Here is a 24,298-nt window from a genome sequence, read left to right on the forward strand (position 1 = left end):
ATCAAAACGGAAGTGACGTCTATTGATAGAGGAACCTATAGACCGTTTTCGATTTGAGTCATATACCGCTGTGTTCATTGATTACGGACTCATTTACTCAGGGTTAGCCTCATTCCAGTGTCCTAATATTCACAAATACCAACGGTAAAGTAAAGTATGCATAACTTCAACAATACAAACACTTTGAAATTTCACGGACCTTCGATGGAATTCACACACAACTACAAAATGTTCTCGTGTTCTCGTGTCCACCTTCGGAAAGCTTGGACGCAAAAAAATAAAAAAAAATAAAAAAAAGAAAGCAGAAAAATAATTTAGCTCTTCTTCTGCAAAGTTACTTACAACTATTTAAACAAAAGTCTTACCTGAAGACCAAATTTGCTTGCACTATACGCGGCCAATCGAGGAAACCCTGAAAAATACATTACAGTAGACAGACCCTTTTAGTTTGGGCGTAATGCTCTCCCATTTCAAACCACGTGTTATTCTCTTGATAGTTTATTAAACCCCTCATGATCACCTAAAGGCGCGCCTCTCTCAATAAATAAACAGGCGAGGGAATTAAGGGCTGGACAGGATCCGATATCTTGAAAAAGTAAGCATATGAAAAGAAAGTATGTCGATCATAGACTACTCATAGACTCGTGCCTCATCACTCCTAAAGACTACAAAGCTGTCGTTGAATTATAGTCACAGACTGCTCCTAAAATTCGAGGAACAGTTTGAGAACCAAAAGCAGCGCATGAGTTTATCAACAGTCTGCTGCGAGCAGCAGTGGACTACTTGGACGAAAGGTGATCGATATGTGCCGTCTTAATTCATCTTTTGTTGTATTCTTTTTGGGGTGAGCTGTTAATATCAATCGACGTCATTACTGCAACAAAGCTTTATTTGCCCCCTGGACGCCCCATAATGCCTTGCGATCCAACATGGCAGCCGTATTGTCGATATAAGACAATTTTAGGACGAGCACCTTGTTTGAGTTGTATCCATCAGTTCATGAATGGAGATCTCTGAGTTCATGTGTCTTCTCACGCGCAACCGTTAAACAAAGAAATATACCCCAGTGATTGACACTTGCTATGTCAGAAATAGTAAAGCATTACGTCCAAGGAAAGGAGTTATATAAGTTCATGCACGTCTCTGAGTTCATGTGTCTTCTCACGCACAACCGTTAAACAAAGAAATATACCCCAGTGATTGACACGTGTTGTGTGGTCAGAAATAGTAAATGATGATGATGATTGATGATGATTATGATTTATATAGCGCCATTTCCTATGTGGATATAATCAAAGGCGCTTTACATGGAGTTGTGAATGACAGATTGCTTTTTTAAGCAATTTACAAGCATGAGAGATTATGGTTAGTATGAAGTGGAGGCACTGAGGGTGGTCACTGCCAGGGTTTCTTTTTACGTCCTCAGTGGTTCTTTTATGTCCCCCATTTACTGTAGGTTGGAAAGGTTTATCTTCTTTCCTTACCAAATTTTCCAAAGACGCTGCTCACAACGACGATCTGTCCTGCTCGTCTCTCCAGCATGTGAGGAAGAACAGCTTTGGTCAGCGAAATCGTTCCAAGCAGATTGATATCCAGTAGGTTTTTCTCGACTTCCAATGGACCTTCTTCAACCGCAAATGTCTGAGACACTCCACCATTGTTTACAAGAATATCGATCTATAGAATCAGATTAAGATTTAACATTTATAAACGAAAGTGCCTGGAACGAAAATCATTCTTCTACCTCCAGGCCCCAACGGGTTTCCTAACATACTCGAAAGAAGTCCACTTATATACAGAAGAATACTGAAGTATTTCGTATGACATTGAATCGAAACTGCCCTCAATTAGAATGGCTAGCTCAGCTGGGAAGATTGATGCTCCTATTTAGTATAATTATAGACTTGAATATAGAGTGATTCTGAGACAATACTCCCTGACCGCTTATGATTATGAAGTTTCCCAAAGTTAGCCAGATTGAAAGTAATACTCAAACGTTTATATATCCTGAAGCCCCCCGATACCCCTGGCTCCGGCGCCTCTGTTTATGTAGTTCTTTCGGAGACCTTTGTACTGACTGTCGCCTTTAGCTCTTTATATATCTTGAACATCCGTTTTCGGGCGCGAGGGCCAAATAACGAATAAATATATACTCCTTAACCCAATAATTAAAATACAATATTGCATGAGGTGATTGCCGATTTCCTCACCTTTCCAAAACACTGTATCACTTGGCTTGTAAGTTGTGTGTGAGTCGAGAATTTCGTCAAATCCAGCGGTAGAATTAAGGCGTCTTTTTCCTTATTAAATAACGAGTACTTTTCTATGGCAACACCAATGCGATGAAGAAATTAGAATGTTAGATTGCAAAAGTTTTGCGAAGCAAATAGAGACTTGCCTGCTTAAGGACGGAAGGGGGTGGGGGTGTGGGGGGTAGACCTATATAAGGAAGAGCAGGGAAGCTCGTATAAAATTTTGAAATGACCCCTAAAAGAGAATCCTATGGAAATACTATGTTATTAGAGAGATCTTTAGCCTGATAAAACACATAGCCTACGTAGCGCCCCAACCCACCTCCCCAAGAGCCGCTACGCAGGCTATAAATCACATGACGTCCTTTCGCTCTCCCTCATCAGTAGTAGGAAAACGCCATTTTCACAACAATAGACTGCAACGGTGTGCCGGTGCTTCTCTGAGAACAATAGCCGGTGTACATTCTTGGCGCACTGGAGAACGTAACGGACGCACATTCTTGAGCCCCGAAGAATTTCACATTCTTAGAGCACTGGAGAATGTAACGAATGCACATTCTTGATGGAATTGTTGTATATTCATCGCCACCTGGAAATATTTTGTTTTCAACTAAATTATGTTTTTATTGTTTAGTCTACGTGACTTGTACAGAGGTATTGATTAACTTTCGGTGCTCTAATCCATGCAGCCAATTCCTTTGTTTAAGATAAACATAAGTAGTAAACAATACCTCTGTACAAGTCACGTAGACTAAACAATAAAAACATAATTTAGTTGAAAATAAAACATTACCAGGTGGCGATGAATATATAATAATTCCATCAAGAATTGAATGTGCATTCGTTACATTCTCCAGTGCTCTAAGAATGTGAAATTCTTCGGGGCTCAAGAATGTGCTTCTGTTACGTTCTCCAGTGCGCCAAGAATGTACACCGGCTATTGTTCTCAGAGAAGCACCGGCGCACCGGTGCAGTCTATTGTTGTGAAAACGGCGTTTCCCTACTACTCTCGTCCCCCAGCGGGAGATCTTCAAGTCTGATATCTGTATCACGTTATCGTCCAGCAAGATTTGCCATTTCCAAATGGGGTCAATGGTTTTACTGTTCTCAGGACTTGTGTAATATCTAAAAAGCAGTTTCAAAAACGCTCTCCGGCCTTTATACTAGCCTGCGTGTAGCCGAACGTATAACATATAACTGCTATATACGAGGGAAAAGTCCGGCTGCACGCAAGCTACCTTTACACTGATCTTGCACAGGCGGATTATCTCCGGTGTAACGATATAATTCATTCTGCTCTTTTGTTATATCTATTGTGACTCGTTCTATAGATTGCAAAGCTGGTATTGGTTTTACTTTTTTCAGGACTTTTATAATATCTGAAAAGCGGTTTCAAAAACGATCTCCGGCCTTTATACTAGCCTGCGTGTAGCCGAACGTATAACTAACTGCTATACCAGAGAAAAGTCCGGCTGCACACAAGCTACCTTTACACTGATCTTGCACAAAAATCGGATTATCTCCGGTGTAATATAATTCATGCTGCTCTTTTGTTATATCTATTGTGACTCGTTCTTTAGATTGCAGACCGGTATTGGTTTTTGGTATTATGATGTCAGCTGTGCTGTATAAATTATATTACGCCGCAGAGAAGGCGTAAAAATTTGATTTTTCTCAAAGTTTGATCTTAAGTTTGATTTTAAGTTTGATTGCGTCAGTTGTAATAAGTTTTAACATTATATTATTTAAAAAATCATTGACTACCTGCACATTTATCCCTGACTCTCTCCAGCTCGTTTTTCCTTCGTGCAGAAAGAACCAGTTTACATCCACATTGGGCTAATTCATAAGCTAAGTATTCACCAATCCCACTAGAAGCTCCTGTAATCCACACTACTTTACCACCAAGAACAGAACATGGTTCACGACCGAACTTCTCGTAAAAGAGAAGAGTCAAATCTGCATCTTGATGATAGCAGAAGAAATAACCAAATACAGAGACAAACACCACTACCACGGCTACTAAATACTTCATCTTATGGCCGGTAAAACTCCAATAATTATTCTTTTAGAGTTCAGGCCAGTGAGTTGTTTGGCTGTCAGCGAAAAAGGAATGCGGTCAATCTGGACTGCCAAGAGTCTTCCAGCTTTTTGATCAGCGGGATGTCGCCGGGTAAGACTCTGAGGGAATCTTTCACCCCAGATTTTTGGGGTTCCAGTATGTGGAAGTCCGCTAAATATTTCAATGCAGACTCATTCTTTTCGGGATTTTCTAAAAACTATCAGCGAAGAACAAACATAATATGTAGAAAGCAATTTTATCGAAAAATTGGAAAATGAAAAGAAACCATATTAGTATGGTATGGACCGAACTAATGAGGAGTCATAATAAACGAAAATTAGAATTTACAGACTCGAGAACTGCATTGGAAGGTCTTCCTGTACGTGCTACAAGTCATGTGGGTTTGAATTGCTCAGGGTTTTATTTTATTAATGAATGACTTTTGCAGCAGTTTAAATTTTTCATACTTTAATGAACCGTTGAAGCTTTCTTTTGAAAGAAAAAAAAAATTAAACAAAGCAAAGATGGCATGCATAAAAACAAGACTAGAGAAGAAGCTCAAAAACAAGCTGTCATCAAAAAGTTAAAATTTCTTTAAGATTTCAAGATTCTAGTTCACAAACAAATTGGAAAATACTATTGCCTTCTTTCTGTTTTCGTGTCTTTTCTTAAGAAATAATCAAACGTGGATTTAATTCTGGTAATGTTCCTTTGTTTCAATCGACCAGCAGATTGGCAGAAATCCGACCGATAATCGACCGTCTAACAAAAAAGAGCTAATAAACAGAGAACCGACCAAAAGACCAGCCACTGAGACAAACGAACGATGAACCAAAGATAAACACAACGAAAACCTATTATCATCAGATCATAGTAAACACCCGACCGACGACCAAATGTGAGGCAGAGAACTGACATCAGATCATGGTAGAACTCCGAACGACACTTCAATAAACTACAAACGTGCGAAAGGAGGTCTCCAAACCAATGAACGACCGACAAGCCGAGCACCATTCCATTATATACAAACTGACTGACAGATAAAAACATCTACACTAGTCACATAATCTGTGCGTAAACGACAGGTCATCTGCACTGTGTCACGCAACCACAGTTTTGCTGGTTTGACGATAGTAACCGCTGACCGCATTGCGTGAACAACCATCGAGATCTGCTTCTTGACCTGGTCCCAATCGTTTGTTGCGTTACTCTTTTGGGCTGTGTAGATGGAGTCTGTGATTCCTGCGAACTTGCTGCCAGCGTACAGGTCAAAGATGCTAGGTGCAAATACCAGGTGTCTGCAAAATAAACCAAGAGCAGTTCATTGTATCTGTACTGTGTCAGCATAGATGGCTATATTTAATTAGCTTGTCAGGTTTTGCGAAGGGAAGAAGCAGGAGAAGCCAGAGAAATGGCTTTGAATCAAGGGAGAGACCTAACTAAATTCTACTTACGTGGATTGCCATGCATGTATATATTATTGTTGTGAGCAACAGAGCAATAGAGCTGAAAAGCCGCAACTGAAAGTGAGTCAGTATTTTGCTAGTTTGCCAAAAATGGTGCTCTAAGGAAATTGTGTCATTTCTTCCGTGCTCTCTGCGTACGCTGATAGATCACGCGCTTCCACCATTCAGAGCACACATAATTACATTGGCACACTGCAACATATTTATGTACAACGTGTTCATATCCGTGTTGTTGTCTACCGATTGCGCAACACTAAAATACGTCATTTTCTATACAATAAGTAATAGATGAGATTACCTCATGGCAGGTCTACCAGGGAGTCCCTCTGTGTCAATAAATGATCTCTCTACATGAATTAGACGATCATTTACCATGCGTAGCTGAAGGGGTCTAAAGAAAGGAACGTATAGTTATATCTTGCGCTCAAATCGAAATATCTACCCAAACACCCAGGATAATATTTATACGATTATACGATAATATAATGTGCGATTTTTGAACCAGCCCGTCGGTTCGTGTTGTCCTTCCAGCTAGAGTTGAAGAAATAGAAAACGCGCGCGCGTGCTGTGTGCTGTCATAAAGCACGCGGGGGTTGGCAGAACACGAGAGAAGTGTTAGGAGAAGCACGACGCGAGAATGGAGCCAAATCCACATGGGCGTGTTGTTTTCCTATTTTAGACCACGTGTCATTCCCTCGGTATCATCTCTTTTCTTACTCCTATCAAACTGATTCTAAAAGGCACATAATTTGAAAGTAGGAAAACAGGTAAAACTGGTCCATCTAAATTTCTCGTTTCGTATTCTCCAAAAGACGTTTTGACGTATACATCATGAATTATTTTGTTCACATAAGCTTACATACTTGGAATTGTTAAGTGTAGCAAGGTGGTCCATGAAGTCTTTGGCTGATGTTTTGAACTCGTCGATAGCCTTAGTTAAATAGCCTGAGACAGGACATAGTATATGTAATATATAAATCGGATGAACATTGGAATCCTTGATAATGCGCGCGCATGCGCACTTAAGACTCCTTTCGTACTATCACATTTCAAGTTCACTTATTTTTAAAAAGTTGTTTTACGATTTAGGACCATGTCTGCTGACCAAGTGCTTAAGCGCAGTATGGCAGTGTCAAGCATTTACGGCTATGTCAGCGATTTCGGCCCGCCGACACTGCTATCCCTGGATTTAAAGAATGATCAGTTAAGTAAGGTTGGCCGAAGCCTAAGCGAGAAGTTAATCAAACACAAATTTGAGGTTTCTTTTCTTTTCCTTAAAAAGGAGGGGGAAATTTATAGTCAAACAATAAACGGTCGTCGCCAATAAAACACACCTAAGCGAACTTATAAATAAGAAAGTCAAAATCCAACAACAGAAAACTCACCCAGTGAAATTCCTTTTGCAGACAGTATTTTATTATTCTGCTTCTCCAAGTCCTTGCCATACTCCTCTAATGAAGATGCTAGTCGATTCAAGTCAAAAGGAACTACTTGTGCGTCCACGAAATTGAATGTCAGCCGCAAAATCACCTTGGTAACCGCAATGTGGTAGCGGAAGTCTGGGTCGGTGAATTTTTTTATCCAGCGGAACGTATCGTGAATGCTGTGATACACTGGGTAACTTCCCTGTGGGGACAAAGGCATCAATTGACATTTTTCAAGTTCCAAATTACCGCTGTCTTCCATGACTACAGACTTATTTACTCAGGGTAAGCCTCATATCAGTGTTTAATAAATATTCACAAAAACCAACGGTAAAGTAAAGAATACACAACTTCAACATTACAAACACCTTGAAATTCCACGGACCTTCACTGGAACACATAAATATATTTTGCACAAAGTTGAAGCTAACACTGAGCAAAGGAGAACTCGAAACTGGAGAGTTATAAGGTAATTTGTCTCTTAATCTATTCTATAGACTTCTTGATTGATCAACTATTCACAATAGAATGGAAAATCAAAACCCATGGCGGCCATATTCCTTGATACAAAGAAACAGTTTTATTTAAATTTTTTATTCTATTAACAGGATGTGAAAGGGTATTTGCGGGAGCCAAGAAACGGATAAAATATAGCGCAGGATCCGGGAAACAGATTTAAGATTCTTACTTCGGTCGTGACTCGGGATATGCCGAATTCAATGCGACCAATATGGCGGCAACAAGTGATATATCTGTTTAATACAGAACGAGACTAATCGTTATATATATATATATATGATGTTCCATTTTGTTTCTGCGAATATTCGTATAATCTTAAATTTTTGTGCTGGCTATCGTATTTGACAGTGAGTCTACAATCCAAAAAGACAGCGGTATTGTGCTATATCACACGTGACAAAATCCACATACTAACCGGAAACGGAAGAGAGTGATCAGCATTTATTACCTTTTGTGGAGCGAAACGCAGGTCAACACAGGGAACACCGATTCTTTGGAGGAAGAATAGAAAATCACTTCCTGCACCAATGGCTGTGACACTAATACGAAGCAGAAGCAAAGTTATGATTGTCCCCTTCACAGTTCCCTACGCCATCTTGAAAGGTAGCCGTGCCTTTGCATCAAAGCGAGACGAACTGTGAGCTTGCAATGATAGAGACATGTAAATAATGAATGGCGTTAAAAAAGGTCTCTATCATTGCAAGCTCACAGTTCGTCTCGCTTCGATGCAAAGGCATGGTTACCTTTCAAGATGGCGCAGGGAACTATGAAAGGGACTAAACGTCTAATTTCATTCCATATCAAACAATTGTTGTCATTCGCGGGCTTCCTGTGGTGACAAACCACGCTCCCCTCCCCTACACAATGTCCAGTCTTTTTTCGGCCAAAACCAAGATGGCTGACTAGTTAGTGATGTTTTCACTCGATTTACTGTAAATTTGAGCAGTTTTGAGCAAGAAATTCGCCTATTTAGTGAAGAAAATTATATTCCAATTTCCTAATATGGTAAGTACATTCCATATATGGTAAAAGAAACAGCTCGAGCGGAACGACAACTTTTCTATGTGGAAAGTTTGATATGCAACAACTACTTATTCCAGGACAAGATTCCAAATTTTCCAATTCGAATTACGTTTGATCAAAAATACTGGTTCTCATAATAATCATTATATTTGCACACTAACCAATTCAAGGAAAACTGAAATTGGCGGGAACGAGCACGTGACCTGTCAGTATCACGTGAGCTAACATTCACAGTACTGCAAATCCCTCCCCACAAACCCCTCCCTCTGGGTTCTTTTTTGCGACATCGACTTACCTTGGATTTTCCTTCTTTTTATCAGGTCGTTTCGTCTTCCAGGATTTGTACAAAGTCTCTGTTTGATTATTCGGATCAGGTACCTGTGTTTGTAAAAGTAAATTTATGATTTATTTAAAAATCCAATCGCTGTGCTTCAAAGATTAGTAATCGAGAAGAAGTAAAGTTATTTACCTTCTTTGTTGCTTGGAAGAGCGCCATGTCCATTATAGGACTACTCTTGGCAAAAAAGGAATAAGATCCTACGAAAAGAAAATATTGGGGGACGAAAGGGCTGACGATTAGAGTGGAACTTTGGTGCTTTGCAGAGACTATTATCGCTACACCTTAGGGATAACGATTGCCATACCTCAGGGAAGGGATTGACAAACTCCAGGAAGGATCTTACCTGTAACAGCACTGTCGACATTGATGTAAGCTACGGCACGGCTATTCAAACTTTTTTCAAATTCCTGGAAAGTAAAACCAAGAAGTAAACCAAGTATTAAATTCTGTTCACATAAGAAAACTTGCTCTAAAAGATGCAGTGCACATGTACAGTCGACAAGTCAAAGACAGCGCACCTCAACCCATTCAGCTGATCCCATAATTCCATGCTCCTCTGCGCCCCAGCTTGCGATCATCACAGTGCGGCGAGGTCGCCAACCTGTTGCAAATTGAAGCACAAATTTCTTAGTAAAGATTTCTTTCACTCGCTTTCTATCACGATTCTCCTATCGCGAGGTAATTCTGAGCCGACACATAAAACGACTTTATATTGGCAAAGGCTTTGGCAAACGAAAGCATCATATTCAAGAGAATGATTCATCATACGAAGAGTATATTAATATGTTTCTGTGTCTAAAAGTCTATTATGAAGAATAAATGATTCAATTCTTGCCTTTTTTGACAAGCTTAGAAACATCCTTGCTGTCTCCATCAGGGTTGATCCACCGCTGGAGGGATCTACAGCACCAAACACCCAGGCGTCACGATGGCAACCAATGATGACGTAACGATCTGTATCACGTGAACCAAGGTAGTACACATTAATTTAAGCTTGCGTATTGTTTGTTTAAATTATCCCCCTAGGTGTCTGCCCAGTAATCTGAATTCCTTTAATGTTTTTTAGTATTTTGATTGGTCAAGCTGTTATCTTGCTTCCTGCCATTGGTGAAAACTACAGTGTTATTTAAACCAATCACAGCGCACGTGATCATCGTTTATCCAATCAAAAAAAATCGGAGAAGGTCAGAAGCGCGCGCTCTCATCTCGCGTTTTCTTACGTACACTGATGCTGTATACCTTCTTGAACAATATATTTCTAGTTTGCGCATATTCTGGAATGATTAAGGGTCGCAATATACCTGGTTCTTCAGATCCTGTGATAGTGCCAATGACGTTGTACACCGGCATTTGTTGCATTCTGTTTGACACTTCGACCCTGATCTCTCTGATAAACCAAAAGAAAACAGTCGTCAGTCATTTACTTAGTGTTCCAAGGATACAGCAATTCTTAACTTTTATTTTATCATAACCACTACGCACGCGCAGAATCAATCTTAAGCAAATCCCACATGATATCACATCCCTTCATAGGCCTTTTCTGAGTTCGATGCATTGTGGTCTAGCTTCGGTACAAACAACACCATATAAGGCACGATGAACAAAAGTTGTTTGTACCCAAGCTAGACCACAATGCAGCATGTTGGCCATCTCAGAAAAGGTCTATTGTCCATCGTTCTCTTCACTGTCTATCAATCTCTATAGTTAGACTAATAGAGAATACTATATTTTATTTTCACTGTCTTCTTTGTGTCTTTTAAATATTACACATTCAATAGTTTTTACGCCACAAATATGATTACCAAAATTATTAACTAATGGGAAAGCTTTATAGTTCTCATGCACGGTTGCAAAGAGTTGTTCCCTCTCTGTATGGTAGATATATATGACGATAATTTACTGGACGACGTGGGAGAGGTGAGAAGGAGAGAGCGGATCGTTCTGCCAAAATGCATTGCAGACAAACCTTGTATCCGATGAATCCATTTCGATATTGTAACTGAATCCTAGTCCTCCTTGCCAGTCACTCGGTGCTTCTCTTATCTTGAGGGTTCTAAACAAGTAGCATAATCCACAAGTCAATACAATCTTGCTGACCATTGATCCCACTAAAAAACACAGAATCAGTGGGGGCGAAAAACGTCTTTCACTAGACCTGTATATATTTTTCGGATTATGGAAGCTTTACACCGTCACTTTATAGCAGCCATCACACAACAAAGTCTTTTTCTCCCGGGAAACTGAATACTTTTTCATGTAAATCAGATTCCATTGAGGCGCACCTACTTTAAATTTCTAACTTCCACTAACGATTACTTGGAATCATAGTTCCAAGTGCCGATCGCTGTACTGAATTTTGTTACTAGTGTAAGTAACAATCTGCAACCTTATCGTCGAGAGGAGGGTCCGCCTGCCTCGAAGAACCCGATAGATACTGGCGAGGACAAATGGTCGCTGGCATTTTTAACCAAGCCAGATTGGTTTCGGGGGAGAGGCCAGACAAATACCAGCTCCTGACCTCCTTTGGTTTGTGGTTGGACTGAGGATTAAGAACCCATTCCCGTTGCCTTATGCGACTCATGACGCTGCGAGAACTGATGATGATGATGAAGTTTATAATCATATAACGCTGTTCAGGAGTACGTACTTAAGAAGAGGTGTGGCATCAGACCATGAGATTGGGTGCACAGGGATCTTAGGGAATGGAAGATCGTCCTTGGGTACCCTGTAGATTCCGTCTAAAGAGAATGCAAAGGTCATTGTTACATATTGAAATAAAGAAATGTTGCTGGCTTCTTTTGGCCCTGCCTCCATCACAGAAGTTGGAGAAAGGCCATCCTTCTTTAGAACATAATCCCCCTGACAAAAGAGGGGAGGAGCGCCTTCTCTACATCCAGTCCTGTCTATATACATGATCAACGCATCGCAGTTCCAACACCTACCAGTAGCAGGATAGCCAGGAGTCAGTGGATCCCCCTTCACCATCCATAGGTTCCCCCTCTGAACCCCATCACTCGACAGCCAGCGATAATCAGGATAGGTTTTGTTGACACCCTCAAGGGCGTAGTCTGCAGGGTCTGAGTAGATGATGAGACCCTTGGCGCCTCGCTTCTCGGCATTCTGAGCCTTCCCTCCTCGGAAGAGTTTCCCGTATCGTACGATGACTATCTTGCCCGTGATGTTCACACCTTGGGATTCTAAGTAGTTGAAGTCATCTTCATGACCATAATTGGCGTAGATTAACTTTCCCTTATTTTCAAAGGAAGGAAAATAAAACAGTTATACAAAGGTTGCTAAAAGACTGTAGGGACTCATATTCATTGTGAATAAGGTTTGATATCTGGGCCCGAAAAGTGTCCGTAATAAAGAGATAACCGTAATATAGAGGCGTCCGTAGTATAGAGGTGTCCGTAATATAGAGGTGACCGAAATATAGAGGTGTCCGTAATATTATAGAGGTGTCCGTTATTGTATGTAAAAATTTTAACGAAGACTAGTGACAAAACAATCCCTAGATATAGAATAAGCTCTGTTACCTTGACGTTACCTGACGGCGAGTACGCGTTAAATGGACTGACAACGCGAGAATCATTCTCCGCCGGGTCAAGTATCTTTTCGTATGGCTTAGACGTCGATATGACGCTTCCATTCTGGCTTAACATTGACACTATTCCAGGTTTATTTGGATATGACAGTAATATATTGTAGCGTTTCAGCTCTGCGCTGTCAAACCCGAAGTCTTCTTTGAGACGATTCTTTATGTAGACTGCTTGTTGGTGACTTTCGTTTGAGCCAGCGATGTGAGGAACACTGGAAAAGTACCTGAATGAAAACAGTTATTTTATCAACGCTTTTTGCTCGGAGGGAAAATGGCGCGAAAACGTCCTACAACATTACTTCCTTGATAGGAAAATAGATACCAATTCTAGAAATTAAATTCAGGTCATTACAATTTTTACTTTTCTCAATTCTATTATTAGTTAGCCGTGCCCTGACTTTGTTCAGCCCAAAGGTTTTTTCTAGTTCAGGGTATCAATAAATCTGAAGTCCCCCTCCCCCCTCTCCCGGCTTTCATAGCATAGACAAGACTACGCAGATGACCGGCCCTTTGCCTATAAGGGCAAAAACAAAGAAAAGCTGAAAAGGAAAACAGAAAAGAAATATAAATTTTGGGGACGATTTGTTTTGAGTATAAAATCTCAAATCCTTAGCAGACTATAAGGTCATATTACCAACATTTTTCACTCCCGTACGAATTATTCGCGATTGTTATTTGAACAGGAGTAGCGGTTCAGCGAATATTTAGTGATGAACCATTAGATAATTGATGGGGGGCTGCAGGAATTTTGGTTGCATGATATTTATTTTTTGGCTTAAACCTTGCACGTTATTTTTTTGTGTACAGTTAGATATTTTCTTTTAGCAGAAGAGGTTGCTCGATATCTTTTGGGGGTTTTACGCAACCCCCCTCCCCTCCCATCAACTATCTAATGGTCCGTCCCTAAGACTACTGACTGCAGTTCAAGATAAGCAAACAATCCGGGACAACAAAAAAAACAGAGAGTGAGTGTGACATCAAATTTAAATGAGACTAAACGATATGTCAATTTAATCCTTTGAAAGCGTAACTGACCTTTGATGTCACAATAAGGACGCTGTTTATGCAAATGTTTTTTTATAAACGACAATTGATGGATTGCAAACATTCGCAAGAGAGCTAAAAGACAAAAGCATGGCGGCCATGTTGGTGCCGTTAACAATGGATGCTAATAAGAAATCTTTTGTTAAATGGCACCAACGCTCTCCCGAGAGGCCGCGATGACGTAACGTGAAATGGAAGAATAAAGTACGAACTCCATTTGAATGCAAAGTTTTAAATAACGCACATACACAACTAAAAAAATTGAATGGCTTTAGAAACAGCTTCAAGCTCCCGTTTCTCAGTATATTGTACTGAAGAAAACACAAACAGCTAGAAAAATACATGGAAAGAATTTCGATAAAAAGCGCGCTAAAATATGTTGTTAATATTTGAAAACAAAAACGGTGAAGTCAAGCATGTTTAATTATCAACTTGTGATTGCTTACTCGAGCTCTTTTTCCAAGTTTGTCGGAGAAACGCCATCAATCGCTTCGGAATATAATTTCTCGAGGTCATCTGCCTCGTCGGCTCCACTCACTGTTTTGCAGTCACCAAAAACTGCACGTCGGACGAGGTAGCCACCGATGAAGGCGCCAACGATGAGAAACACAACCAACAGAACTAGAAAAACTGTAGTGCATTTACATTTACTTCTCTTACGTCGTGACTTTTTTGTTTTAGCTTCGTCTTCTGTAACTGGGACAAACTCTGTTTTCTCTTGCTCATCTGCCATGACCGAGTCTTCCACTGATGAGGCACAGTTGTGAGGCAGGACGGTCAATAATCCAGAGTAATGCCCTGCAAAGAAAATGTACACTGTGTACAGTGAATACAATTAGAGCACGATTGATGGTGCATATCGGACTGAAACAAACACAAGACACAACAGGCACAGTTTTAACCACAGGCAGCCCAATCAATGTATTTTTGGTGTGTATGATCGTGTATGATAGCATTTACAGTGAATATATGGGACGAAAAAATATGTAATTTATTTAATTTGAACATACCTTGCTCCAGTGTTGTTTTTAAAAAAATGCTCTAAAATAGCTGAAAACCACTCAGAATGACGTTAAATATCACTAACAACAACACTGGAGCAAGGTATGTTCACTTTTATTTATACAAATCCTTTTTTTTTCGTCCCATACATTCACTGTAAATGCTATCATACACACCACAAATGCATTGCTTGGGCTGCCTGTGTTTTAACATGCAATTGTATGAATTTTCAAAGATGCACGTTATTCAATAGACTACGGCTGTACTTAAAAATTAGAATAAACCTGAGCCGGGTGTGTCATTTTTATATCTTCTGTGTTTGTTTATCAGATATACTTAATTATTTCAACAAAGTTAGTCACCTGAAAAGCTATAAAGCTGAGGCCGATCCAAGGATTATGGGTAGATACATTTTACATGTTTCAATCGCTTGATAACTGTTTATGGACTTGCACATCTTTTACCAGTTACAGTCTCACCTCTGAGCATCCTCAAGCTGCAGTTTGTATCAAAAAATCTTTACTTGTTTGAAATGAATTGTTTCCCATGATCCTCAGTGATCTCAACTTTCTAGGTTTTTGGTGACTAACTTTATTGAAATAAGTATATGCACTGTCAATCATACTGTAATTGTATTTTCTGTACATTTCCTTTCCGGGGCATTACTCTCGATTATTAACCAGCCTGCTTCAGTGGAAGACTCAGTCATGGCAGACGAGCACGAGAAAACAGAGTTTGTCCCAGTTACAGAAGACGAAGCTAAAACAAAAAAGTCACGACGTAAGAGAAGTAAATGTAAATGCACTACAGTTTTTCTAGTTCTGTTGGTTGTGTTTCTCATCGTTGGCGCCTTCATCGGTGGCTACCTCGTCCGACGTGCAGTTTTTGGTGACTGCAAAACAGTGAGTGGAGCCGACGAGGCAGATGACCTCGAGAAATTATATTCCGAAGCGATTGATGGCGTTTCTCCGACAAACTTGGAAAAAGAGCTCGAGTAAGCAATCACAAGTTGATAATTAAACATGCTTGACTTCATCGTATATGTTTTCAAATTTTAACGACATATTTTCGCGCTTTCGATCGAAATACTTTAACTGTATTTTTCTAGCTGTTTGTGTTTTCTTCAGTACAATATGGAAACGGAAGCTTGTAATGTATTTGTATTTTATTTGCTTGCTTATACAGCGAGGGGAGAACTATATACATTGGCGGTTTTATCTTTGCAGCTTCTAAAGTCATTTAACTTTAGTTGTGTATGTGCGTTATTAAAAAAACTTTGCATTCAAAAGGAGTTCGTAAATGATGTTTATAGAAAACATTTGCATAAAAAGCGTCATTATCGTGACATCTAAGGTCAGTTGCGCTTTCTAAGAATTAAACAGACATATCGTTTAGAGTGCACGCACTAAACCCGTGAAACAAATACTAATTTTCAGTACTAAATAGTGGTAATCAAGCAATAGAAAACAAAGGATTCTGTATGAATTACTACTAATTAGTACTAAATATTGTCCACGGATTAAGTGCGTGCACTCTATTCTCATTTGATGTCACCCTCACCGCGTGTCTTTTCTGTTCCGGATCGTTTGCTTGCTTAGTTTGAACAGTCAGTGACTTATGACCTGTAAACAAATCGTCCCAAAATTTTTCTTTCTTTTCTGTTCCTTATTTCCCCTTACTTTTTTAGCTGTTCTTTTCTTTTGGATTTTCTTTTTCTCTTCTTTCCTTCTTACATGTAACATTCAAAGGCTGCTATAAAATTTGTCGAGCCATGGTATGTGTATGTATTGTAGGTTAAGTGTTTTTGTAATGGCGTTTTTAGTTTTAGTCCTTTAGCAGCAAGTTTAGTTTGGTTACAAGTCATTTGTATAGCCTTTCCTATGCAATGACACCCGAAAAAAACTTCAAATATATTGATACCCTGAAACGACCTCTGGGTTAATCTAAGTCAGGGCATGGCTAACGCACAGATTGAACCCTGAAACGACCTCTGGGCTAATCTAAGTCAGGGCATGGCTAACTCATAATAGAGGGAGAAAAGTAATGATGTTAATGATATGAACTTTTACAATTGGTATCTATTTTCCCATCAAGAAAGTAATGTTGTAGGACGTTTTCGCGCCATTTTCCCTCCGAGCAAAAAGCGTTGATAAAATAACTGTTTTCATTCAGGTACTTTTCCAGTGTTCCTCACATCGCTGGCTCAAACGAAAGTCACCAACAAGCAGTCTACATAAAGAATCGTCTCAAAGAAGACTTCGGGTTTGACAGCGCAGAGCTGAAACGCTACGATATTTTACTGTCATATCCAAATAAACCTGGAATAGTGTCAATGTTAAGCAAGAATGGAAGCGTCATGTCGACGTCTAAGCCTTACGAGAAGATACTTGACCCGGCGGAGAATGATTCTCGCGTTGTCAGTCCATTTAATGCGTACTCGCCGTCAGGTAACGTCAAGGTAATAGAGCTTATTCTATATCTAGGGATTGTTTTGTCACTAGTCTTTGTTAAAATTTTTACATACAATAACGGACACCTCTATAATATTACGGACACCTCTATATTTCGGTCACCTCTATGTTACGGACAACTCTATACTACGGACGCCTCTATATTACGGACACCTCTATATTTCGGTCACCTCTATATTACGGACACCTCTATATTACGGTCATCTCTTTATTACACTTTTCGGGCCAGGATATCAAACCTTAATCACAATGAATATGAATCGCTACAGTCTTTTGCAACCTTTGGATAACTGTTTTATTTTCCTTCCTTCGAAAATAAGGGAAAGTTAATCTACGCCAATTATGGTCATGAAGATGACTTCAACTACTTAGAATCCCAAGGTGTGAACATCACGGGCAAGATAGTCATCGTACGATACGGGAAACTCTTCCGAGGAGGGAAGGCTCAGAATGCCGAGAAGCGAGGCGCCAAGGGTCTCATCATCTACTCAGACCCTGCAGACTACGCCCTTGAGGGTGTCAACAAAACCTATCCTGATTATCGCTGGCTGTCGAGTGATGGGGTTCAGAGGGGGAACCTATGGATGGTGAAGGGGGATCCACTGACTCCTGGCTATCCTGCTACTGGTAAGTATTAGGACTGCGATGCGTTGATCATGTATATAGACAGAACTGGATGTAGAGGAGGCGCTCCTCCCCTCTTTTGTCAGGGATTATGTTCTAAAGAAGGATGGCCTTTCTCCAACTGACCTAAGTCATTGTGTCTATGATCCTATTTAGTAATACCCTAGAATCGCTCTGATGGAGACAGGACCAAAATAGCCAGCATCATTTCTTCTTTTCAATATATAATAATGATCTTTGCATTCTCTTTAGACGGAATCTACAGGGTACACCAGGACGATCTTCCATTCCCTAAGATCCCAGTGCACCCAATCTCATGGTCTGATGCTGCACCTCTTCTTAAGTACGTACTCCTGAACAGCGTTATATGATTATAAACTTCATCATCATCATCAGTTCTCGCAGCGTCATGAGTAGCATAAGGCAACGGGAATGCGTTCTTAATCCTCTGCTCCACTACCCACCATAGAGGTTTGGCCCGAAACCATTCTGGCTTGATCGAACCTTTCGTGTTCTTCCAGGCACGAAAATCTCCCCACCGCGATAAAGTTGCAGGTTATTACTTACACTAGTAAAAAAAATCAGTAGAGCGGTCGGCCTTGGAACTATGATTCCAAGTAATCGTTAGTGGAAGTTAGAAATTTAAAGTAGGTGCGCCTCAATCGATTACACTATAAAGGCTTTACACTATGACATGATGGCAGCCATGACAGGAGGCAGGAACAATCGTGATCTGGTGTAACCTGATTTACACGAGAAATAATTCAGTTTTCACTGGAAAAAAGGTTCTATTATTGTGCCTACTGTCATGGCTGCCATCGCGTGATGGTGTACAGCCTCCATAATCCGAAAAATAAACATAAATAGGTCTAGTGAAAAACGTTTTTCGCCCCATCATTGATTCTGTGTTTTTTTAGTGGGGTCAATGGTCAGCAAGATTGCATTGATTTGTGCATTATTCATCTTATTTAGAACCCTCAAGATAAGAAAAGCACCGAGTGGCTGGCAAGGAGGACTCGGATTCAGTTACAATATCGAAATGGATTCATCGGATACAAGGTTTGTCTGCAATGCATTTTGGCAGAACGATCCGCTCTCTTCTTCTCGCCTCTCCCACGTCGTCCAGTAAATTATCATCATATATATCTACCATACAGAGAGGAAACAACTCTTTGCAACCGTGCATGAGAACTATATCAATGTTGAAGGAATAGCAAATGCGCGCGCGTGCTGTGTGCAGTTATTAAGCACGCGGGGGCAGAAGCACGAGGAGAAGCACGACGCGTAGCTTTCCCATTAACTAATAATTGTGGTAATTTTATTTGTGGCGTAAAAATTGCTGAATGTGTAATATAGTTAAATGAGACACACAGAAAACAATGGAAATAAATCTAGTATTCTCTATTAGTCTACTAACTATTTCATGGGCAAAAGACAGGAAAGGCAAATCAAACTATAAACCAAAGTTTGCATTGTTTTACGTACCTCGAAGATCAATATGTCTTTAACGCGCTATTGTTTCGTCTTCTGCTTGCTTTACCTGTATAAACAACGAACTTCCTTAGCCACTGGATTAAGTGCCAATAAATAATGGTTTTAAACCATGTGGGATTTTCTTAAGACTGATTCTGCGCGTGCGTAATGGATATAATAAAATAAAAGTTAAGAATGGCTGTATCCTTGGAACACTAAGTAAATGACTGACGACTGTTTTCTTTTGGTTTATCAGAGAGATCAGGGTCGAAGTGTCAAACAGAATGCAACAAATGCCGGTGTACAACGTTATTGGCACTATCACGGGATCTGAAGAACCAGGTATATTCACTGTTGCGACCAAAATATCAGTCAAAAATATGCGCAAACTAGAAATATATTGTGAAGTTATACAAACAACACCTTGAGAGTATCAGTGTACGTAAGAAAACACGAGATGAGAGCGCGAGCTTCTGTTGCGTGCCGTGGCGGTGACCTTGCCCGATTTTTTGGATTGGACAAACGATAATAATGTGCGCTGTGATTGGTTTAAAAAACTCTGTAGCTCGACCAGCTCGACCAATCAAAATACTAGAAACATTCAAGGAATCCAGCTTTCTGGACAGACACAACTATTTATTTAAACAAACAATACGCAAGTCAAACTTAATGCTACCTTGGTTCACGTGATACAGATCGTTACGTCATCATTGGTTGCCATCGTGACGCCTGGGTGTTTGGTGCTGTAGATCCCTCCAGCGGTGGATCAACCCTGATGGAGACAGCAAGGATGTTAGGAAAGCTTGTCAAAAAAGGCAAGAATTGAATCATTTATTCTTCATAATAGACTTTTAGACACAGAAACATATTAATATACTTTTCGTATGATGAATCATTCTATTGAGCTTGATATTTTTATTTACCGGAGTTTTTGAAATAAATACCTGTGTAGCGATTTTCCTATAAGTTTGATCCCGAGCCGAGAGTCGCCAATATAAACCCGTATTGTCTGCTCAGAAATACCTCGCGATAGGAGAAGCGCGACAAAAAACTTATTGCGAATTTTAGTCCCCAATACGAGTGTAACGAATCTTTAATAAACTCCTGATTCTATTGCAACAGGTTGGCGACCTCGCCGCACTGTAATGATCGCAAGCTGGGGCGCAGAGGAGCATGGAATTATGGGATCAGGGGAATGGATTGAGGTACACTGACTTTGACGTATCAATGGTGCACTTGATTATTTACAGCAAGGTTTCCCTATGTAAACAGGAATACGTTTTTACTCTCTTGGTTTTAACTTTTCTTCACAGGAATTTGATAAAATTTTGAATAGCCGTGCCGTAGCTTACATTAATGTTGGCAGCGCTGTTTCAGGTAAGGTCCTTCCTGTAGATAGTCAATCCCTTTTCCTGGGGTATGGCAATCGTTATCCCTAAGGTGTAGCGATAATACTCCCTGCAAAGCACCACAGTCCCCCTCTAATCGTCAGCCCTTTCGTCCCCCAATATTTTCTTTTCGTAGGATCTTATTCCTTTCTTGCCAAGAGTAGTCCTATAATGGACATGGCGCTCTTCCAAGCAACAAAGAAGGTAAATAACTTTACTTCTTCTCGACTGCTAATCTTTGAAGCACAGCGATTGGGTTTTCAAATAAATCATAAATTTACTTTTACAAACACAGGTACCTGATCCGAACAATCAAACAGAGACTTTGTACGAATCCTGGAAGACGAAACGACCTGATAAGAAGAAGGAAAATCCGAGGTAAGTCGATGTCGAGGGAGAGGTTTGTGGGGAGGAATTGGCAGTACTGTGATACTGACAGGTCACGTGGTTGCTCTTTACCCGGCATTTTTATCCATTAATTGCAGGTGTGCAAATATAATTATTATGAGAATAACTGAATATTTTTGTTGAAATTGTAACTTAAATTGGAAAATCTAGAACCTCCCTGGAATAAGTCAGTCGTAGGAGTGAAGCGTTAATTATAACTTTGCTTGTGTTTCTTATACTTTAGTGTTACAGCCATTGGTGCAGGAGCAGATTTTCTTTTCTTTCTCCAAAGAATCGGTGTTCCCTGTGTTGACCTGCGTTTCGCTCCAGAAAAGGTAATAAATGCTGGTCACTCACTTCCGTTTCCGGTTGATATGTGGATTTTGTCACGTGTGAAATAGCATAATACCGCTGTCTTTTTGGATCGTAGACTCACTGTCAAAATGCTCACAAATACAATAGCCAGCACAAAAATTTAAAATTTTACGAATATTCACAGAAACATAATGGAAAATTCTATATATGACATTCAGTCTAGTTCTGTATAAAGCAGACTAATCTCACTTCTTTGCCGCCATATTGGTCGAATTATTAATGTAAAATTGTTAAATAGAACTGTGTCTTTGTATCAAGCAATATGGCCGCCATGGGTTTTGCTTTTCCATCTATTGTGAATAGTTGATCAATCAAGAAGTCTATAGAATAGATTTAGAGACAAATTACCTTATATTTCTCCAGTTTCGAGTTCTCCTTTGCTCATTGTTAGCTTCAACTATGTGCAGAATATATTTATGTGTTCCAGTGAAGGTCCTTGTTTGTATTGTTGAAGTTGTGCATTCTTTACTTTACCGTTGGTATTTGTGAATATATTTATCAGACACTGATATGAGGTTTACCCTGAGTAAATGAGTCTGTAATCAAGGAACACAGCGGTAATTTGGAACTTGAAAAATTTGTCCCCACAGGGAGGTTACCCAGTGTATCACAGCATTCACGATACATTCCGCTGGATGAAAAAATTCATGGACCCAGACTTCCGCTACCACAGCGCGGTTACCAAGGTGATATTGCGGCTGACATTCAATTTCGTGGACGCACAAGTAGTTCCTTTTGACTTGAATAGACTAGCATCTTCATTAGAGGAGTATGGCAAGGACTTGGAGAAGCAGAATAATAAAATACTGTCTGCAAAAGGAATTTCACTGGGTGAGTTTTCTGTTGTTGGAATTGGCTTCTTTATTTGCTTGTGTGACGACGTCCATTGTTTGAATATACAGATTTTTTCCCCACTGTAAAAGTGTCCGTTCAAGGAAAAGAAAACAATGCCAGATTTTGTTTTTATTCCACAGTTTGTGTGTGAATAAAGGCGCGGTAGTTTTTCAAAAAGGGGTCCCACATGGAGAGAAGTGATCACGGGAGCTTAGTCATGGGTGAAACAAGCGTTATTTCGGGTCTGCTGGTCATAGCAAGGGGTTAATCATCTACGGTCTAGGGGCCGACTAACCTCTCCCTAAGGCTTCGGCCGAGCTTCCTGATCAGTCTGTAAATCCAGGGATAGCGGTGTCGGGGCCGAAATCTCCGGCATAGCCGTAAATGCTTCGCGCTGCCATACTGCGCTTCAGCACTACGTCTGGAGGTATGGTCCTAAAATGTTAAACAAATCAATAAAAATAGGTGAACTAGCAGCAGTAAGGGGGACTCGCGATCGATTTCGTATATTCACGGGTTTTACAGGCGTTATTCCGAAGGCGCCGGCAGCGGGTATTACCCGCGCGACAAGTCCTTACTGCTGCTGTGTTGGGTACCGTAAACGGAGGTAAAAAATATCTTATAAATATACGATGCACGAATGTAAGAAGTTCGTTAACGACTTTTGCATAATTTGTCTAAGACCTAAAGTTATCGTACCTAAGCCAGAACCCTTTTGGTGTTGTGGTAAGAAAATGCAAATAGAAGACGACACGTCAGCACAGTGTTACGAGTGTGGTAAGAATATTCGTAATGCCGTACCAAATGCTACCAGAGAGCAGTATTACGCCAATGGAGGTCGTAAGAAAACACCTTATAAGAGAATAAAATACTTCAGGGACTGGATGAGTCATATCCAAGGCTATCGACCGGTATATTTGGACGACGAGGAAAAGAAGAAAATCATAGACCACTTAGAAGAGCCAACCCCGCAAAGTCTAAGGAAAACATTGAAAAAATTAAAACTAGGGAAATATTACAAAGCTATTCCCTATCTTTTGTCTGAAATTACCGGTAAGTCTATTCCTGATGCCCCAGACATGCAAAGAGCCGAGTGGATGTTTTGTCGGCTGGATAAGAATATTCCTTATTACCCTGACGTAATTTACGAAATATTTTACGAAATAGACTCCAAGCATCCGCTGTTAGAATGAATTCCGAGAAGATGAAATGTGCAGTCGAAATCCCCCTACGTTCTTTTCAAAGCAAATGTCTACTGAGCGAGTTTTCTTTGTAGCTCCTCTTTTGCCTCCTGGTAGATCTTTTTGCGAGATTCGTCGGAAAGATCTTTTACGATGGTTTTTTTATTGCCCGACTTTAACTCCCCGTATTTCTTTTCCTCCGCGAGGATCAAAGAGAACTCCACGTCGTCGATTTTGCGGTCCCGCAGAGCCTGAGACACCAAGTCGGCGATGGTGTTAGCCTTTGCTCTTGCTAGGGCTATATGAGTGTCGTGCTTGGATATCTTACCGGATAATTGCTTTATAATGCCCGTCGTAACAGCGGAAACGATGCCGCAGACGGCTCCAACGCTGGCCAAAGGAACGCCAACGACTATTCCAGGTCCGGTGAGTGAGGTAGCAACGCCGGTGCCTGTTAACGCCACGGACATGGAGCCGGAAGTTATCGCGATTTTATGTAGTATGCTTCGGGCTCTAGCATACTTTTTCCTAACCTCCTCATAGTGTTTTGTTTGCCCCTCTAAGTAAGCCAGTATTAAGTTCGCTTTATTAAGCCTGAAATTCTCCGCGTTTAGTTCGTTGGGGCCCTCTTTGGGAAGTTCAGGATAAAGTGGAGGTGCTGATGGTATAACATCCATTATATACTAATGTACGACGCTTTTGGGAATGACATTGAGGAGCAGCCACATCACGACAACAGGGATTATGCCAACTGGAGAGCATTTAGGAAAATGTTTCCGCATGCAGACCCTAGTAAGTTTGAGCGTAGACCCGATGGGATTTACTATAACGGCTC

The 24,298-nt window shown here is 40.4% G+C and overlaps 3 protein-coding genes across 3 annotated transcripts in view; 1 reads left to right on the forward strand and 2 right to left on the reverse strand.

The window, feature by feature from the left end:
• Nucleotides 1-211: 211 nt before the first annotated feature.
• On the reverse strand, nt 212-4,316 carry LOC116303583 (dehydrogenase/reductase SDR family member 7-like). The gene is made up of 6 exons (XM_089023965.1): nt 4,017-4,316; nt 2,984-3,003; nt 2,211-2,345; nt 1,485-1,677; nt 366-412; nt 212-262 (listed from the first exon to the last, which is right to left on the reverse strand). Exons 1-6 carry the CDS (start codon nt 4,285-4,287, stop codon nt 212-214), a joined length of 717 nt encoding a protein of 238 aa, XP_088880091.1. The 5' UTR covers nt 4,288-4,316.
• Nucleotides 4,317-4,765: 449 nt separating this feature from the next.
• On the reverse strand, nt 4,766-14,624 carry LOC116309042 (N-acetylated-alpha-linked acidic dipeptidase 2-like). The gene is made up of 16 exons (XM_089024262.1): nt 14,175-14,624; nt 12,623-12,908; nt 12,029-12,335; nt 11,734-11,824; nt 11,053-11,139; nt 10,388-10,473; nt 9,920-10,040; nt 9,605-9,686; nt 9,430-9,493; nt 9,216-9,283; nt 9,042-9,124; nt 8,172-8,262; nt 7,166-7,406; nt 6,644-6,725; nt 6,079-6,171; nt 4,766-5,612 (listed from the first exon to the last, which is right to left on the reverse strand). Exons 1-16 carry the CDS (start codon nt 14,459-14,461, stop codon nt 5,333-5,335), a joined length of 2,349 nt encoding a protein of 782 aa, XP_088880388.1. The 5' UTR covers nt 14,462-14,624; the 3' UTR covers nt 4,766-5,332.
• Nucleotides 14,625-15,298: 674 nt separating this feature from the next.
• LOC116309041 (N-acetylated-alpha-linked acidic dipeptidase 2-like) overlaps nt 15,299-24,298 on the forward strand; it is a 43,013-nt gene continuing 34,013 nt past the window's right edge. Inside the window, exons 1-13 of the mRNA XM_089024038.1 lie at nt 15,299-15,724; nt 16,903-17,188; nt 17,522-17,828; nt 18,078-18,168; nt 18,798-18,884; nt 19,555-19,640; nt 19,994-20,113; nt 20,421-20,503; nt 20,612-20,675; nt 20,823-20,890; nt 20,982-21,064; nt 21,318-21,408; nt 22,039-22,279. Coding sequence (XP_088880164.1) covers nt 15,438-15,724; nt 16,903-17,188; nt 17,522-17,828; nt 18,078-18,168; nt 18,798-18,884; nt 19,555-19,640; nt 19,994-20,113; nt 20,421-20,503; nt 20,612-20,675; nt 20,823-20,890; nt 20,982-21,064; nt 21,318-21,408; nt 22,039-22,279 — 1,894 coding nt within the window. The 5' untranslated portion in view covers nt 15,299-15,437. The remainder of the gene's footprint in view (nt 15,725-16,902; nt 17,189-17,521; nt 17,829-18,077; nt 18,169-18,797; nt 18,885-19,554; nt 19,641-19,993; nt 20,114-20,420; nt 20,504-20,611; nt 20,676-20,822; nt 20,891-20,981; nt 21,065-21,317; nt 21,409-22,038; nt 22,280-24,298) is intronic.

The sequence above is a fragment of the Actinia tenebrosa genome, unplaced genomic scaffold (assembly GCF_029948245.1).
Source record: "Actinia tenebrosa isolate PJP-AT-01 unplaced genomic scaffold, QUT_ActTen_1.0 PGA_scaffold8__29_contigs__length_14323225, whole genome shotgun sequence".
Taxonomy (NCBI): domain Eukaryota; kingdom Metazoa; phylum Cnidaria; class Anthozoa; order Actiniaria; family Actiniidae; genus Actinia; species Actinia tenebrosa.

What these genes read in the sequence shown, in the direction of transcription:
- LOC116303583 (XM_089023965.1), bottom strand. Translation starts at nt 4,287, where the DNA reads ATGAAGTATTTAGTAGCCGTGGTAGTGGTGTTTGTCTCTGTATTTGGT. An exon ending in CAGCGTCTTTGGAAAATTTG is followed by an intron (nt 413 to 1,484) that starts GTAAGGAAAGAA and finishes TGTATTTTTCAG; the next exon opens with GGTTTCCTCGATTGGCCGCG. An exon ending in CAAGCAAATTTGGTCTTCAG is followed by an intron (nt 263 to 365) that starts GTAAGACTTTTG and finishes TTTGCGTCCAAG; the next exon opens with CTTTCCGAAGGTGGACACGA.
- LOC116309042 (XM_089024262.1), bottom strand. Translation starts at nt 14,461, where the DNA reads ATGGCAGATGAGCAAGAGAAAACAGAGTTTGTCCCAGTTACAGAAGAC. An exon ending in ATGGATTCATCGGATACAAG is followed by an intron (nt 10,474 to 11,052) that starts GTTTGTCTGCAA and finishes TTGGTTTATCAG; the next exon opens with AGAGATCAGGGTCGAAGTGT. An exon ending in TGTCGACAGTGCTGTTACAG is followed by an intron (nt 9,284 to 9,429) that starts GTAAGATCCTTC and finishes TTCTTTTCGTAG; the next exon opens with GATCTTATTCCTTTTTTGCC.